At 35.7% G+C, this 18933-nt stretch overlaps 1 protein-coding gene across 50 annotated transcripts in view; it reads left to right on the plus strand.

Moving 5' to 3' along the window:
* EIF4G3 (eukaryotic translation initiation factor 4 gamma 3) overlaps positions 1-18933 on the plus strand; it is a 283752-nt gene that overhangs the window by 163404 nt on the left and 101415 nt on the right. For 33 of the 50 annotated variants that reach the window (XM_081055110.1, XM_081055106.1, XM_081055152.1 and 30 more), the window contains 3 exons: positions 68-165; positions 2310-2432; positions 18270-18378. In XM_081055110.1, coding sequence (XP_080911236.1) covers positions 68-165; positions 2310-2432; positions 18270-18378 — 330 coding nt within the window. The remainder of the gene's footprint in view (positions 1-67; positions 166-2309; positions 2433-18269; positions 18379-18933) is intronic. The other 17 variants (XM_081055128.1, XM_081055107.1, XM_081055150.1 and 14 more) reach the window with 1 other exon arrangement.

Raw genomic sequence — 18933 nt, forward strand, 5'->3', positions numbered from 1 at the left:
ATTAATAGTCTTACAGTGGTTGACAAAATAACTGAATGCTTCTTGTTATTCTTTTCTAATTCTTTAGGAACGCCTTTTTACCCAAGTCAGCCAGTGTACCAGTCAGCACCTATCATTGTGCCTACGCAGCAGCAGCCCCCTCCAGCTAAGAGAGAGAAAAAAACAGTAAGAGATCTTTACTAATTTGTCTTATCTTAAAATTGAATATCCATTCACTTATGAAATAAGTTTGCTCCGAGCTATGATCATTATTCATCTCAGTTCACAAATGAGTGCTGTTTTTTATTTTTCCCTTACATCCTCACCACTAGACCTGGAGTCTGTGTATGGGCCTGTAATTAGAAGTTGCAAGTACCATTTGCTTAATATCTATCACTTCCCAACATGCACTGAGCTAGGTATGCTAAACGACAACATGTCCTGTAGCTCTGGATCTGGGAGGGTTTGGTCTGCTAAGGTCTTCTCCAGTGGGAAGAATTTGAGCTCAGGTCTCACATCCTGACTGTCCTTTAACTCTAGTCCTAGTCACATCTACACCCAAACAGGAACTGATGGGGAAATTAGCACAAGAAAAAATAAGCAAAGTGTTTAGGACAAGAAAAATCCTTCCTGTGGAATGGACTTATTTTCAGAAACACAAAGCAGAATTTAGAAAATGTATTCTAATTGTTTTTAATAAGTTATAGGGGCTTTGCCTCTGTCTAGTAAGGCAGGCATAAGAGAATTAGAGTGCAGTCATAAAATTCACATTGCAGAACATTTTGTAGAGGAGTAGCGTGCAATCTCTTATCCATCAGAACGCACAAAAATGGATGATGGTTATAAGACACTCCTCCATTCACAAAGATAGGATAGGTGGGTGTGACATCATTGCAATACCCTTAAAATACTCTCACTTAATAAAAGTTAATGAACTTCAAAACTTTGATTCTTTATTATCAGAAACAAATTACTTGTGCACACATCATAGTAAATAGGACATGCCAGTATATCATAACGAAACATAACTATATCATCAACTAAAGTTGAGAAACTGCTTTGGAAATGTTGACTTGAACACTTTCAGAATGCAGAAAAATTAATAAAGAATATAATGAAAATAGAGGAAAGTAATGATAGATTTTACTGAAGAACAACAAATGAATTAGAAGCACTACTTAAAACTGTAGTAGAAGCAAGTTTCCAAACCTGGAAAAATAGCTGGTATTAAAAATCTTACTGAAGAAACTACTTCCAAAAAAGCTTCCAGATCCAGCTAGTTGGCCCATTATTAGTGAATTCTTTGAAATTTTCAAGAAGCCAGGTACTCCCAACTCTATTATAGAACCATCTCCACTGACGTCTGTAAACATAAGTAGCCTATAAAAAATAAAAGTGACAATAGTTTAATGGTTACCAGAGGGTAAGGGGTGAAGGGGATGGTAGATGAAGGTAAAGGGGATCCAATATATGGTGATGGAAGGAGAACAGACTCTGGGTGGTGAACACACAATGTGATATATGGATGATGTATTACAGAATTGCACACCTGAAATCTTTGTAACTTGACTAACAATTGTCACCCCAATAAACTTTAATTAAAAAAACAAAATAAATAAAATAAAATAAGAAGACCATACACATTTTTCTTCATCTTGCATCTTTTTGCTTATTTGTACATGTTGATGATCTTTCCATATCAGTACATGTAGACCTATCTCATTCATTCTACTGGCTGTTTGTTATTTAATAATGTAAGGATGTGACCTAATTTTTTAATTACCTTGATGTTTGATGTTTGACTGGCCTTTAAGATGTTTCTTTGTCTTTGCTGGAAAAACAATATTGCAATGAATGTCCTTACACATATATATATATATAAGGTTATCTACAACATGAATTCTGATTCTTAAGTCTTAGGGTATACATATTTTTAATTTTGTTGGAGAGCTGTTTAAGGCCTTTAAAACTTTATGCTACAGAGTAATTTCCATATTTTAAAACTGTTTTATGACTCTTGTCTTATGTTAAGCTTTGTAAATAAAATCACTCAATTTGTCCGTGCTTACTAGACATACATTAATACGTTTTGCCTTTTTGACCTAGAAATTCAGCCAACTAAATCTCACTTAGCTTGTTATTCTAATTAGTTCATGTCAGAGCTGATGGCCTAAATTTCTTTGAATGACCCCATATAGTTCTATGATTGAAATAAAATCAACTTTGCTATTTGATAGGTTTCCCAGTTTGCATTTTTACTACATTATATGTCCATAATCTACTAGACAGACACTCCTCTGTAAATATGCCATCTTATTGTAACCTTATAGATAAGAATTCGGGATCCAAACCAGGGAGGTAAAGATATAACAGAGGAGATTATGTCTGGAGGTGGCAGCAGAAATCCTACTCCACCCATAGGGAGACCCACATCCACACCCACTCCTCCTCAGGTAAGACAGAATGAGCCATGATGGATGGTGGTATGTATTTGTTCACTAACCTCTACTGAACTCTTCTTTTTTCTATAGCTGCTTTCTGTACTTTCCATGTCTACCAGTTGTCTCATAACCTCGAATATCTAAATGATATTTGAACAGACATTGTTTCTCTTTACAAATTATTACAACTACAATTTTTTATTGGTGATATTTCTGTTTTTCTTCACCTTCAGAGCATAGCTGCTGCCACTCTTCCTAATGAACTATTGCATGATACCACAAGAAGCTGCGTTCCTATGTAAACTTCATCATTAAATGAGTATTTTATATTTTCAACATGGAGCCATAGGAATTAAGTGCTGCACACTACAGTAATGCAAACATTAGGGTTGAGAATTTAAACATTTTTACTGAACAGTATTGAGATGATTTCCTGTGTTACTCAGAGCATGTTTAAATGTATTACAGGTATACCTGTTAGGACTACATAAATGAGCTTGAGTGGAGGGTGTCTCTCTCTAATTATTTACAAGGGTTATTATGTTAGTTAAGCACCTTTTTGTTTCTCTTGCAGAATGTGATTATCATGATCTTCTAAGAGTTTACTTTCTTGTTTTTAGAAATCAAGACATTCCAGTTGGAGCTGGAGTTTAGTAAACTGCAAGAGAGAATGGAATTCCCCAAATTTGACAGGATTTTTATTTCCTCACTGGATTACTTTAAATTTTGATAAACTATTCAGAGGAGATGAGTGGTTTTCCAGTCTTCATAATATCTAAAGTGAGAGCCTAGCATATAAGACAGATAAAACCCAAATTATTAAGAAGTAAGGGGCTGCTTGCTTCCCTAGCTTGTAGCTGGATGGTGAGGTATTCCTCAGAGCCCGGTTTTACAGACAAGTGATATGGATGGTCAAATGTGGTAGATTTCAGATGATAGTATATTAACTTGATTTTAGTGTATAGGTTTAAAAAGTTCTTTAAAATATTCTTAAAAATTGAGATCACAAATATTGTATTTTGCCATGTATAATGCACACTTCTTTGCCCAGATTTGTGAGGGAAAAATAAGGATGCGTGTTAGACATGGGCAGTACTAACCCTATATCTATATAAATGTTTTGAATTCTTTTATTTATGCTTATGAGTTAAAGCGTACCTCTAGAAATCAATAATAATATACATTTGCAAAATAATACCCTTAAGACGAACTTGCAACGATGAAGAGTTCTTGGCCTTCTATGATGCGTAAATATCGTAAATCTATTACTGGTACATAAAATTTCTTGTACCTTGTATCTGTTCTTGTGTTTTATAATTATTTGTTATATAAAATTTATTGTACCATACTATATTAAAAAATAAATGCTAAAATTCCTTTATAATACAAAAAACCAGTACCTAAATGTAAACAAATAAAAATTTGGATTAAAAAATTAAAACAAAAGATTTTTTCCCCCTGAAAGTTGGGCCAAAAACTTGGGTGCACATTGTATACAGGAGGGTATTATACCCGGCAAAATATGGTAGATGTCTGTGTTTAGAGCCCCTTGAAAACCTGAATTTGAATAAGCTTAAAACTTGGGCCTTTATGTAATGCCGTATGTCACTTGTAAATTATGATAGTCTTTGGCTGACATTTATCTCACTCTTCCATCATCTAGATAGGTATAATATTGACCATCTAGATATGTGAATTGTAAGGCCATATTAATGATTGTTAATAGAACTTTTCACCATTCTCCATTATTTCTGCAGGGATATACCAAGTCTGGAATGATTAAGGAGGTCTTATATTTAATCTTGTCTCTGGAAGTAAACATGGACAAGCAACATTTACGCATTTAAATTAACGACTTACGTGCTCTATTAGGGACAAAAATTTAGGATTAATCAGGGTAGTTAAATTTTAGTCCGCATTTTCCCACAGTAATTAAAACATTGTTACTGTCAAGCCATATGGTTGACAACTTTTTGTTGATATGTGTTTAAATTCTCAAGTTGAACATGTGTTAGTATATCTTTTGCATTTTAATTCCCTGTGGGGTTCGTTTTCTGTGATGTTACCAAGCTGGATCCCACCCTCTTCAGGTTGTCCCTCTGTCCTTAGCCATAGAAATCCTTTTGCTGTTATCTTTCCTCAGGGACCACAGGCTTGAACACCAGTATATGTATTTGTGTCATCGAAAACATATTAAATGTATATTTTTCTTTGATAAAGGCCATTAGTTAATAATTATAATGTGAGTAGTAATTTTAGGGATGTGATATCATGAAGTATCAGTTTATTTTATTAATTTGCATTTCAATCCATGCTTACCAACCTTTTGGCTTTCAAAATGCGTGAAATTGATGGAATGAACAAATAGCTTTTTAACAGAGACATACGCACTAGAAATATTTCGTTTTCCTCTTAATGAAAAACAGCAGAAGGGTGACGATAGCCACTGACACTTGGCTTCAGTTTTCAGACATTCATAGTGATGTGCATAGAGTAGAAGACTCATCCCTGGTTAGGGAGGCGGTCCCTACCACCTGATGGTTACAGTATTTACAATGTGGACCCAGTGTTTCAAAAGAAGCTAGAAATCTCTATTTATGGGAAAAAACCTCCAAGTTTTAAATGTTGGCAACTAATTCTGCTAAACAGATAGCACTGTGCCCGCTGCAGAAAACCCATTAGGGTTAGCCTAAAAGCTGCTAGTTTGCCAACTTCGGCCTAATTCTAGATATAGATCATAAACTACATTCTAATTAGTAAGACTGCAGATGAGACAATTCTGTGTCAGAATTTATGACTGAGTAGTAAATACTGGATTGATTTTGGCCTGATGGCGTACCTGCTTTGAGCCACAGTGCGTATGTTGTAAATAGCAAAGCCTTTCCTTATCAAGGAGGGTGTCCCAGTCCCAGGGAGAGAGAGGACACTTACTAAGAAATAACTGGTCCTCCTGGAAAATGTATACGGAGAATTATGAAAGCACCGAGGTGACCAAGTGGTACAAGAGTTTTGCAGCACAGACTCAAATGTATTGGATCATAAAAACCTATTAATGGTGGTATAGGTGATGAGTAGTACAGGGGAAAGTTTTAAATCTTTGGCTTAGAATCAGACATACCTGGTTTCAGGTCCCAGTTCCACTACTTAATTTTGTGACTTAATATTCCAGAGCCTTAGCTTCCATTTTAAATAATGAGGAAAATAATACCTATCAGATAGAGTTATTATAAGGATTAAAGGAGGCAAAATACTTAAAATATTGCTTAAGGTCAGGACATGATGAGCATTCAGTAAATATTACCTGTTACCAATATTACAATTATCGTTATTTTAGGAAGCACAGAGAATGAGTCCAAGGGTCTGAGAGGCTTCACAGCAAAGATGCTATTTAATCTGAGTTCCCAGATTGGTATTCGCAAAATGGAAAGAGAGAGAAGAGTATTCCAGGCAGAAGGGCAGCATGTGCAAAAAGGCACATGGAGATGCCAAATCTGATGAAAAGAAAACTATTGTCGTTTAAGGTGATAAATTAGGAAGTCAGGTGAAGAAGAGGAAGCCAGTTTGAGAAATATTTAGCAATTGGTTACTAAGTAAGGATTATAAAATGGGTGACCATATATAATCATATAAATTGAGGCAGTTTTAGAAGTGAATGGGGATGCTATTAATTATTTTGCTGGGATAACAGGCATACACCATTACTGTACAGGTAAATAGGGGTGCATGGTTCCCCTAGGTATAAGAGAGAGGAAAGGGTCAGGGGTGACTCTTTAAGCTTGGATGCCTGGATTTAACGTGGAGAATGCACAGGGAAGTTTGCAGAGGTGGATAATGAGTTTGATTCTGGCAAGCAATCAGACTAAGAAGAGCTAAGGAAAGTGCATTGATTGGCTTTACGTGAGAATGGAGAGGAGAAACAGGTTTTTGCTGCTGCTGTTTTTGCCCTAAAGAATAGATTGAATTTGAAATTGTCCTGCTTCCTAAGTTTTAAAATGATCTGTAGAATAGTTCTTGGAGGTTTTATTTCTCAAATATGCAATATGTAAAAAACACCTAGATGCATACATGTGCCCATTCAGATGATCACAGTACACAGAGGTGTATGGAGGGACATCTTAGAGTACTAGAACACTTGCTGCTGGTCTCCACACTGTCACTTAGATTGATGTCGTGGGGTCAGAACATCAAGCCCCTAAAGCCCCGTTTTTTATCTATAAAATGAGTATTTGTACTACATAATCTCAATGTTCCCTATTAAATAATCAATGTGGGAAAGAAGGGGAAATTTTTGGTACTTTCCCATAGCATCAAAATCTTTCAGCTACATATCTCGGCTGTTGATAGTAATTAGGCACAAGGAATATTTTCTGTATTAAGAAATGTGCTAGATGCCTGGAAGTCAAAGGACCCTATAGGGTAAAAATAAAGAAGGCTTCTAAAATTGTCTACTTCCAAAGGCATGGAGTTGTGTATCAAAATCACTTAATTTTTTTTTTTTAATGAGCTATGTATACCTTTCTTTCTATCCCTACTCCCTTTTGTTCTCATTTCTTTTGTGTTTTAAGAATCACTCTTACAGTGAAACACAGTTATAACCGGGGAAAGAGTCCTATGCCATAGGTGTAGGGGCAGGGAAAAGGTTGGAAATTGATTGTTGGCACATCTTAGGAAAGATACAGCCTCTCCTGTCATTTGGGAAAATTACCTAAGTCATCAGGTTATTCAGTTTTCTGGAGAGCTTCTTATAAACTTGATACCTGGAAACCTTAAATTCTGACCACTTGTTAATTAGTTCATTTCATAGTTTTAGCAACAATAGTTAACTAAAGTTAGGTCGTATTTATATTATACATAATAGGTAGAATAATAAATAGATAAGTTCCCGCAGAAAGATTTTGAAGGAGATACCTATGTAATGTTAAAATATCCGATCTGAACTTTGGCAGCGTCACTTTGTCACCTCAGTGTAGGCACTGCTGAGTGAATATTATTTTGTGCCTTGAAACATACAAGGTATGGTTTTGTTTTAGTGAGGTTTGCAGTAAAGGTAGTGGTTGTTGAATTAAAACACATTTTTCTTTATCTTTAATAAATAATTTCTCATTAGAACCTTCTTTGATTTAAAAATGGTACTTTTCAATAATATGGAAAGCCTTGTAGACTTTAAACAGATAACTAAGCTGGGGTGTATTCTCTCGGGTTTTAAAGGAGATGTCTTGATGAACAGAGATCCTTGCTGGCAATGGTTAATTTGTTTTTTTGTTTCAAATGAATTTGTACACAGATTGTCAGAGTCCTACTTAGAACTATAGAGTAGGGTTGTTGATTTCATCAGGTCTGTCTCCAACAGGAGTTTGTCCTGAATTTTTAGTAAAACCAAGCTTCTTCAGCTTCATTGCCTGTAGGAATTTCCTAAAGAGAACAAATTTGACTTAAGGCCACTTTTGAGATACTTACCTTCTTTTGGATGCCAGTGGAGCAAGTATGTTTTAAGTTGTTTTGGCATCCCAATGAAGGTCTACTTTATACTATGGTGTACACCTGAAACTAATATAATACTGTATGTTAGCTATAGTTTAATGAAAATCTTTAAGAAAAGATCCACTTATGAGACACATTAATAACATTTAAATTTATTTTGTTTTAAATGATTCTTTGTTTTTAATTGAACTATGTTTTTTTATACATCTTCACCAAATTTTGTGAAAACCTTCGCTGTTAAAGTGGTATGATTTTACCTTAGATACTCTAAATCTGTATCCTAATTATGAAGAAAATGTGACTTGAATTTTTGCATAGGTGGCAAAATTTCTGTCCTTTACCACTTATTACCAGTCAGACATTGAATAATGGTATTGCAACTTGTAATCATCTACCAACTATGATTATAGTTATAGGGGATCACAAGTATTATAAAGAGATCACAAGAAGCTGTCAGATTTTGAAAATTAGTTTTCAGAATTAACATGACTTAACTTTCATATGTATAAAAATTATAAATCTTCACTGGACAACAAGAGTAGTAAAGAAAGAAGTTGTAACCCTAAGTCTTAATACTCAGATTAAATCATTGTTAACTTTTTGGTGAATAACCTTTCAGACATTTTTAAGTATATATATATATATGTATACACACACACAAACACACACACACACACATGCACACACACACATGTCCATACCTATAATTTAATATATCTTCGTTCATTCACGCCATTTTATAACTACTATTTTTTTTTCAGTGATCTTGCAGAACTGTTCATATTTGACTATAGGTATTATTCTAATTTTTAAGGCTACATAGTATTTCTTCATTTAAGTGCTCTATCTAATTGATGGGTGTTCCTATTCTTTCCTGTGTGTCATGAATATTAACAGTGCTGTGAGGAACACCTTTGTGTACCTGTTTTGGGGATGTGGTGTGGTGACCTGTCCTCCAGAAATGTGCCAGATCATCTTCACCAGCAGTAAAAGACAATACCCCTTTCCTTACATTACTGCTTATTTGATAGATTGAAAAATAATCTCATTTAATTTTTATTTATTGATTTTTGTGGAGTAAAGAATTTTGATGTGTACTGGTTATTTGTGTGTATGTATGAATTATCTGTTCATGTCTTCCATACACATTTCTTTCAAGGTGATGGTTTTTTTCTGGTTAATGATTATTTCTGATTTATAAGTGTTCTTTACATGTTAAACAAATCCCTTTGACATATTTAGTATTTTTTTCTAGGTAGATGATTCTGTTTTAACTTTGTTAATGGTGCTTTATTAACAAAGTTAAAACATGGAAGTTTTAAAATTTTTATATTCACAAATTCCTGTGTTTTCCTAAATAATTGATGTTTTGGGGCTGATACTTTGAAATAGTTTCCCACCCAAAATAATAAAACTACTCATATATATATTTTCTTCTAGTACTTGGGCTTGATTTTATTTTTTTAAAGATTTTTTTGGTTGGGGAAGGGGAACGGGACTTTTTTAATTTATTTATTGGGGAACAGTGTGTACTTCCAGGACTTTTTTCCAAGTCAAGTTGTTGTCCTTTCAGTCTTAGTTGTAGAGGGTGCTGCTCAGCTCCAGGTCCAGTTGCCATTGCTAGTTGCAGGGGGCACAGCCCACCATCCCTTGTGGGAGTCGAACCGGCAACCTTGTGGTTGAGAGGACGCATTCCAACCAACTGAGCCATCTGGGAGCTCAGTGGCAGCTCAGCTCAAGGTGCCGTGTTCAATCTTAGTTGCAGGGGGTGCTGCCCACCATCCCTTGCGGGACTTGAGGAATTGAACTGGCAACCTTGTGGTTGAGAGCCCACTGGCCCATGTGGGAATCGAACCTGCAGCCTTCGGAGTTAGGAGCACGGAGCTCTAACCGCCTGAGCCACCGGGCCAGCCCGGGCTTGATTATTTTTTATTTATGTGGAAATTATTTTGATGTATATACACAGTGAGGTTTGGATCCTGCTTCCTTTTTTTAACCAAATGACTCAGCTCTTGTTTTAGTATTATGTATTGAATAATCATTGCCTCCTTGTTTTGAGATTTTGTTTTAATTATTTGCTGAATTATATATACCTGGGTCTATTTCTGGACTTTTATATTCTATTACTATATTGTCTTTAATACTGTAGTTTTATAATACACTTTAATATATTAGAGAGAGAGAATGCCATCCACATTATTCTTGTTTTTTAGAGTTTTTCTTGTTGTTTCTTCACTCTTCCTTCCATTGGAACTTTAAAATCATTTTAAATCCTCTAGTTTAGCCTGACCGCTTTTATCTTGAGTGTCTGGGTTTCCCTCATCATTTCCGACTCTTGGCAACCGTTCTTTGCCTTCAAGGAAGAGGTTCTCTGTATTGTAGATGTATTTTGTTTTGACAGATTAGTGTTTAAAGAAAAAAATTGTTTTCATTAATCTGAATGCTTTTAACTTGGGCATACATTCTCTAGTTTGTACCACTGTTCTATTAATTGTTTTACACCCTTTTAGGTCACCTATTGGTTTAAAAAGGCACTTGAGTTTCTGAACCTTGCATTACTGTTTCTTCAGGTGTTTGATATGCTCCCGTTTTCTTTATTTCAGTAAATTATGACACAGTCTACCCCAGTTGCTCAATTGATGAGCCTACAAGTTGTCTTTTAACTCTTTATCTCACATTCCACAACCATTATATTAGAAGTCCTGTCTGTGTCATCTCACCACTGTCACTGCTACTGTTACCCTCTAAGCCACTTCCATCTCTCCCTTAGACAACAGCAACTCCCCCCTCGTCTCCTTGCATCTGGATTGCCTGTCCTCTGTCTGTTCTTTTGAAAATTGTTTTATTGAGATATAATTGACATATAACATTCTATTGGTTTCATGTATACAACACGATGATGTGACATTTGTTTATATTACAAAGTGATCACCATAAGTCTAGTTAACAACCATCAGCCGTACATAGTTACAGAAATTTTATGAGAAATTTTTAGGTCTACTCTCTTAGCAATTTTCAAATATGCAATACAGTACTATTATTAAATGTAGTCACCATACTGTATATTACATCCCCATGACTTACTTTGTAACTGGAGGATGGTACCTTTGGACTTCTTTTGCCCAATTCGCCCACCCCCTGTTTCTGGCAACCACCAATCTGTTCTCTGTATCTATGAGCTTGTTATTTTTTGATTCCACGGATAAGTGAAATCATATGATACTTGCCTTTTTCTGATTTATTTTACTTAGCATAATACCCTTAAAATCTATCCATGGTTTCATAAATGGCAAGATTTCATTCTTTTTTCCCCCATTCTTTTTTGTGGCTGAATAAGTTCCCTTTGTGTGTGTGTGTATGTATCTCTGTGTGTGTGTGTGTGTGTACGTGTACATATGTATGCACTACATTTTCTCTCTTTATCCATTTATCTATTGATGGACACTTAGGTTGTTTCCGTACAACTTGGCTGTTGTAAATTATGCTACAATGGACATGGAGGCATGTATCTTTTCCAGGTAGTGTTTCCCTCATATAAATACCCAGAAGTGGAATTGCTGGGTCATATGATAGTTCTCTTTTTAATTTTTTGAGGAACCTCCATGTTTTCCGTTTTACAGTCCAACCAACAGAGCACCTTAAGAGTTCCCTTTTTCCCACATCCTTGCAAACAGTTCTCTCTTGCCTTTTTTATGAGAGCCATTCTAAGAAGTGTGAGGTAATAGCTCATTGTGGTTTTGATTTGCTTTTCCCTGATGTGGGGTTGAGCATCTTATCATGTGCCTGTTGGCTACCTGTATGTCTTCTTTGGAAAAATGTGTTTATGTTCTCTGTCTATGCTTTAAAGAACACCTAGAGTGACTGGCTCTTTTAAAATATAAATCCTGTCACACCCCTTCCCCACGAAAAACTGCCCAATGTCTTTCCACTGGTGACAAAAAATAAAAAAGTCCACACTCATAGAATTTTGGAGGTCCTTATGAGGACGTACCTCGTCTGATTTCTGGCTGGCTGTCTAAGCCCTTCTCCTTCTCTCTTCTTCTGCATAATACTGCATTGCTGCGGATCTTCCTGCCCTTAGTCCAGCCTTCCAAGCTGCCTCTACCTACCACTCTTGCTCTTACTGTGCCTTCTGTCTGGAATCGTCTTCCACATTCCAGCCACGTCTACCATGTTTCCCCTTTCAGGAGTCTCTTCTAATATCACTTCCTCAGGAATACAATCTCTGACCACTCCATATAGTAGCACCATCACACCCCTTTTCACTCTCTGTCCTTTCCCTTTAATTTTATTCACAGCATTAACTTCTGTCTGACAAACGGGGTTACTTTCAGGCTTGTTGTTTGTCTCTACCACTGGAATGTTAGCTCCATGAATGTAAGGAGCACCGTGTCTTACTCAGCACTGTTTTCCCAGCACCTGGTTGGATGCATGGTACTTAGTAAGGCAGTCAGTAGATGCTTGTTACCAGTTTAGCCCGTGAAGGACCTTTCCATGGAAGAGAGAAGATTCTTGTTTCAGAGCAACCAAGAACGTAGGATAAAGTGGTGGAAACAAACTAATGCTTAGACTTGTCCAAACCCCCGCTGGAAATATAAGTTCATGTCACTCAAGATTTTTTAAACTGGTAGTTTCTTGGGGAAATTGTAGAAAGAAAAAGAAAAACGATCCATTGGTTGATATCTCCTCTAATCCTTACATTCTGTGATTCTAGCATTAGAATTCGGTGCATTTATTGTTACTGTTCCATTATTACTGTGATCATTGTTTATTGTGCATTGTTACCCTTGTGTTAAAGGAGATGTGGATTATGTCGTTCCGTATATTGTTACAGAAAAAGGGATCCTTGTCTGAGCTTCAGGTCACATGTCCAACTTTTTGGTTGATCTCTACACTCAGTGTCTTCACAGGAAGCTCAATTCAAAACTCGAGTTCATGGTCTTCCTTTCCCCAGTCCTTTGACACCCCAAACCTGATGTTTCAGTGTTCCCTATTTCAGTGACTGGCACACACAAACCAGAAATTGAATCTTTTTACCCCCGCATCGATCCCCTCCCTACCTTATGTAATCAATCACCAAATTCTGTCAGCTTTATTCCTATATTAAGTAAAATTCATTCAATCCCCCCTTTATTACCGCCAAAGTTACTTCCCTTTGGCTACTACGGTAACGTTACGTATTGTGTTCTTATAACTAGTTCATTCTCCATGCAGTAGTCAGAAAGCTCTTTTAAAACATAAATCTGATTATGTCCCATTGCTGCTTAAACCTGTCCCTAGGCCTCCCCACTGCTGTGGGGACAAAGACCAAAACCCTTGGTATGGCCTGTACATTTCACAGAGGTCCCCAGCTCTTCCTGTGTTCTTCTCCCCCTCGCCCCCAAGTTGGCTGATTATGTATTACTCTTCCTTTCAGAGCCTTCATATGTGCTGTTTCTTTTGCCTGAAATACTTTCTCCTACACTTCCTCCCTTATGCCTCCCACATGCCTGCATTCACATTTTTTGAAATTCACCCTAAATGTTGCTTCCTGAAAAATCCACATACAAAGTCAGAACCCCAGAATATGTTATCTCTGCATTCTTACTACTCCAGTATAGCATTTATAGCTTTTGTAATTAAATGATTAATTTTATGTTGTATTCTTTTTTTTAAATATGAAGCAAAAATAATTATTCATTGAGGTATAATTGACATACAGTAATATATTCGTTTCAGGTATACAGCATAATAATTTGCCATTTTCTGTATATTGCAAAATGGTCATCACTGTAAGTGTAGTTAATATCCATTACCATAAGTAGTATCAGAATTTTTTTCTTGTGATGAGAACCTTTAAGATTTAATCGTAGCAACTTTCAAGTATTCAATAAAGTGTTATTAACTGTAGTCGCCCTGGGGTGTACTACATCTTTGCAGCTTATAACTGGAAGTTTGTGCCTTTTGACTCCCATCACCTATTTTGCCCATCCCTTGCTCCCTCAACCACCACTCATTCTCTGTATCTATGAGCTTGTTTTTGTTTGTTTGCTTTTTAAGATTCCTCATGTAAGTGAGATCATATGGTGTTTGTCTTTTTCTTTCTGACTTATTTCACTTAGCATAATGCCCTCAAGGTCCATCCATGTTGTCACACATGGCAAGATTTCATTCTCTTTTATGGCTGAATAATATTCCATTACATGTATATGGTTTATTCTTTACTATGTTTCCATTGATAGAATATACTCTCCGTGGAGCTAAGGATTTCTGTTTGTTGAAGTCACCAGTGGGTTCTCAATGTTTTGTATATGGTAAACACCAGAGGTAAACACCCACACATTTCTAATGAATGAATGCGGGAGAATTCTCTCCCACTTACTAAAGAAGCATATTTTGGGGTTTCTTTTTCTGTGTCATTTATTTTTTTACTTCTTAATCTTTATGTTTCTCAATGGGGGTTGTACTAGTTTATCCTCAGGATTCATATATATTAAACACGAGGTATTTGTTACAAGGATTATTTTAAAGTCATTGAATAAGACTTTGAAAAATCAATTGCAGTCAGCCTTTCCTATCCACAGGTTCCATGTCTGCAGATTCAACCAACCATGAATTCAGAATGTTCAGGAAAAAGTGTTAATTGTTGCTGACACGTGCTATGTGTTTAGGCCTGTGACGGTGTGTCTGTACTGAACATGTACAGACTTTTTGTTCCTCGTCGTTATCCCCTAAACAATATAGTATAACCACTATTTGCATAGCATTTACATTACACTATGTAATTATAAGTGATCTAGAGATGGTTTAAAGTATATAGGAGATGTGCATAGATTATATGCAAATACTACGTCATTTTATTAAAGGGACTTGAACATTTCCAGAGTTTGGTATTCATGGGGGCTCCTGGAACCAATCCTCTGTGATACCAAGGGTCAACTGTATACCTAAAATGATGAAATGGCAAGCTTTCAAATAGCCTCTTATGATGATAACAAATTCCATTAGCATCTTGCTTATATTTGTATAACTATTTGGAGTCTCTGGCTCTCTCTCAATTATTAGGGGTCAGCACACATTTTCCATAAAAGGCCAGATAGTAAATATTTTTGGCTTTACAGCCATAGTTTCTTTCACCACTGCTCAACTCTGCCATTGTAGCGTGAAAGCACTATATGAGGTATATAAATGAATGCCGGTGGCTGTTCCCAATAAAACTTTACTTATGGACACTAAAATTTTAAGTTTCCTATAATTTCCATGTTTAAAGAAATACTGTTCGTTTTATTTTTTTCCACCAACTATTTAAAAATGTAAAAAGTTCTTAATCTCACGGGCAGTGCAAAACCAGGTATGTGGTCCTTGGGCCATGGATTGCTGACCCCCATCTAACTTCCCTCTTAAGCATCTTGTCATACACAAGATTAAGATAGATAGTAAAGGAAGGTGACTCCTTTCTGGTTAGAAACAATGTGGCTATGTAAAGAGAAATGAATTGAAATTGGACAAAGAAGTATTTAAGACAATACAAGATTTGTGTTGCCTGTTTTACCTATTGGTAAACACTCTGTTTAAAAAAATTAATTCTTGTAGTATTTGGGCTCAAATCTACCATTATCCCTTAAAGTCAGTTCTTCAAATTTAATATATAAATTTTCCAACAGTATAGATTCTGGAGTAGAATTTATAAAGGGAATTCACTTCTTGGATGCTATCAGATATCTAATATCTTCCTATACTTTAAGCTCCATTATCACTGTGGCTGAAAATTGAGAATTTTTTTTTTTCTTTTGCTATTCAGAGCCTTGATTTTGAAAATTTTAGGATGGAGGCCTTGACATAAAGTATGAACTATTATTGCAACAATGTGTAGTTGCCAGATCAACCCTAAACTTTTAACTCTGACTTCCAGGTCATCTTTATTGAATTATTTTATATTTTGCTGCTAATTGCCATTCCAGAATTATTTTTATAAATTGTTATTTCCCCCAATAGTGAAAGTGACTGAAGTGCAGTGATTTTTGAAATCCCTTAAAATATCCTCAGCAATATAGATCACGTACCTGAGTTCTCTAGCTACCCAAAAACTTCCTTTCCTGATAGGGACCAAATTCATACAACATTGGATGTGATGTTTTGAGTCAAAATAACCAGTGATTCCTGATTTCTGTGACTTATCAATTAGATAACATAAGCCATGACTGTTTATAGTTATTTCTTTAGGAGAGAAGAGTTGAAATTAGAGCTTTTAAGCTAAAATTTGAGATTATCCTACATTAAAAAGAGTCTAAAACAAGAGTATTGGATTACATAGTATGTTACTATGCTACTATCATTTTCTTGATACTATCAGAGGCTTAAAGAGTGTTAAAGCTGAAAGGATCTTTAGTTCTTTTTCATTTTACAGTTGAGGAAACTGAAAAGTAGTTTCCTAGCATTTTGTGGCTGTATGTCCTAGATATTTGGATTTGGAGCTTGGATTTGGAGCTATGATTTAACCATGTTTTATCATTCTTTTCTTATAAATGCTTTATACATAAAATCTTCCTAGGGCTTTGTTAATTTAAAAATGTACAGTTGTCTCTTTAATGTGATTGAACGTATTTTAATCTTAGATTGAAAATTTCTCTGATCTATGCATATTTATAGGTGTCAGTCGCCTTTTTTACTGTCTTAAACATTTCACCTTATCTATAGATGTCATTTTAATGACCTACTTTTAGCAGTTACCCATTTATTTTTGGTTATTAATTTCCTAGGCAATTGGAAGAGTTAACATTTTCTTCCTTTTAGATAAATGACATACTTTACAGATTTTTCCTGGGATATGTGAATAACTATTTAATAAATACTAAGTAACAATTTTCCTTTTGTTCTGGAGCTATTTTCAGCCATGAACTGAGTCCATGTTTTCATTTATAGCTATGAAGGCTTTTGAATTTTTGAATTTTAGTAATACAATTTTTTTCCCCACTGGAACTAAGGATTCAAAGTAAGAGTAATCGTGGCAGCACTGTTTGTTTATTTGGCCACAATTCAAAGTGAAAACAGTAACTTCATTTTTTATAAATGGAAATATAATTTTAATAGTGTTCATTTAGAAGTAATTGTGGAATATGAGCACTTTCATCATCTAATGAATAGGTGAAACAATGGTTATTTCTCCCGTTCCTATCTTTTCTATATATAGTCCAATATAAATTGCATGTTGTACATTCTGAAAAGCATTGTTACTTAAATAACATGATAAATGATATGTCTAAACTGATATGTTCCATTTTTATAGTCCCAGTTTACATGAGATTTACTGACTTGAAAAAATTTTTTATTAACTCCCACTTTTAAGTGGCCATATCCACCCAGAATCATCCACACCTTAATTTCCCCCTCCCCTACCCTCCAAGAAGAACCCCCAAACAAAAACAAAATCAGAATTGTGCGGGGAGCTCTGCTCTGATAACACTGACAGATTCAATACAGGAGACTATAGCTATCCAAAAAATGACCTTAGATCTCCGAGGAGAGACACTGCTTCATTTTGTGGCTTTTGTTTATCCTTCAAATCCAGAACAAATACCTGCCTGGAATGTGATGTAGAATGAATGTTCTTGTTCTTTCTTGTGTAATTCTTGTTCCCTCTAAGTTGAACAATGACTGCAATTTTTTCAACCTATTCTATCTACTAGGATTTGATGAACATTTTTGATTTCAATATACTGAGTGAAAAGGAAAGTTTTCTCTAAACTCTGAAGAGCCAAATACTTTATAGATATCTAAGTCTGTAAAGACACCATTCTTGACTCAGAATCTAAACACATTTTAAGGTGAAAGTGCCTTTAGAGACTTTGCAAGTTGCCTCTCATCTGTGCAATTATATAGACAAATGACAAGAATCACCCTTCAGTATTATTTTCTTGAATCAGTAACTAGTTTTAAAACCTATCATGTTTTGTTTATCCTGCTTTTGGCAGATGAACTACTTTGCTAGGTACGTAGTTTATAAGTGAAGTTGACCAAATCCCTTTGGTCTTTGAGTGGGAGGATGTTACTCCCTCTCCGATGTGACATCTATTGTTGGTTGCAAGTCTGTTCCTCCTTAGATGGAACTCTGGAGAATGCATTGTACTAATGACTGTTGTGCTGTCTTCTCTGCTGTGGTTAATAGTAATCATCTCTTTTCCTTCCCCTTTCCTGCCGCCTCTTTACTTTTCTCCCCGTCTTCCCATGTACTTTTTTGGATTTATTAAATTGGCCTATATATTTTTTCCTTGCTTTTCTTTTTTTAAATTTTCCTACCTCTCTCTGTCTTTCCCACTTGCTTGGGTTCCATGTTGCTAGTTTTTATGTTCGCACGCTCATTATCACCCTTTTTTGTACTTCAAATCCCAGCAGCTGCCCAGCCAGGTCCCCGAGCACAGCCCAGTGGTTTATGGGACTGTGGAGAGCGCTCATCTTGCTGCCAGCACCCCTGTCACTGCAGCTAGCGACCAGAAGCAAGGTTTGTGTATGACTGTTTTCCTCCCTCTTTAGTCTCTTTTTTTCTTAATACATTACCCTTAGCATTTAAGAGTAAGAGTAAAAAACATCTGAGGATTATTTAGATGACCCACTTTTAAACAAGTCTTCGAGATGGAAAATCAAAGTGTTCAACATCTAGGAAAGTAAAGTAAAAATTTTTCCTACATTTTATTAAAATGCTTCACTGTCAATATATATCTGTAGATAAAAGCTTAGGTGCCTTAAACTGTTTTTTGTTTTTGTTTTTTGTGTAACAAGGTTGGGGGGAATAAATCAAAGTATCTACTGCTTTACAAGAACACGCAGTTTTATTTATATACTCAACATGTTCCTGTGTTTCTTGGTATTTTTAAAAACCTGAAATATTTCTTCTTACAAGGATGGCTTCTGTGGCCTCAGGTGGAGATAGTACTGAGTTCCAATCCTGACTCCATCATGCAATAGCTATTTGGTCTTGATGAGTCATTATGCCGTATATCTTAATTTCTTCACTTGCAGAAGGAGACCTACCTCACGGTTGTTGTGGGGACATGCC

The sequence above is a fragment of the Rhinolophus hipposideros genome (genome assembly GCF_964194185.1).
Source record: "Rhinolophus hipposideros genome assembly, chromosome: 8".
NCBI classification, from domain to species: domain Eukaryota; kingdom Metazoa; phylum Chordata; class Mammalia; order Chiroptera; family Rhinolophidae; genus Rhinolophus; species Rhinolophus hipposideros.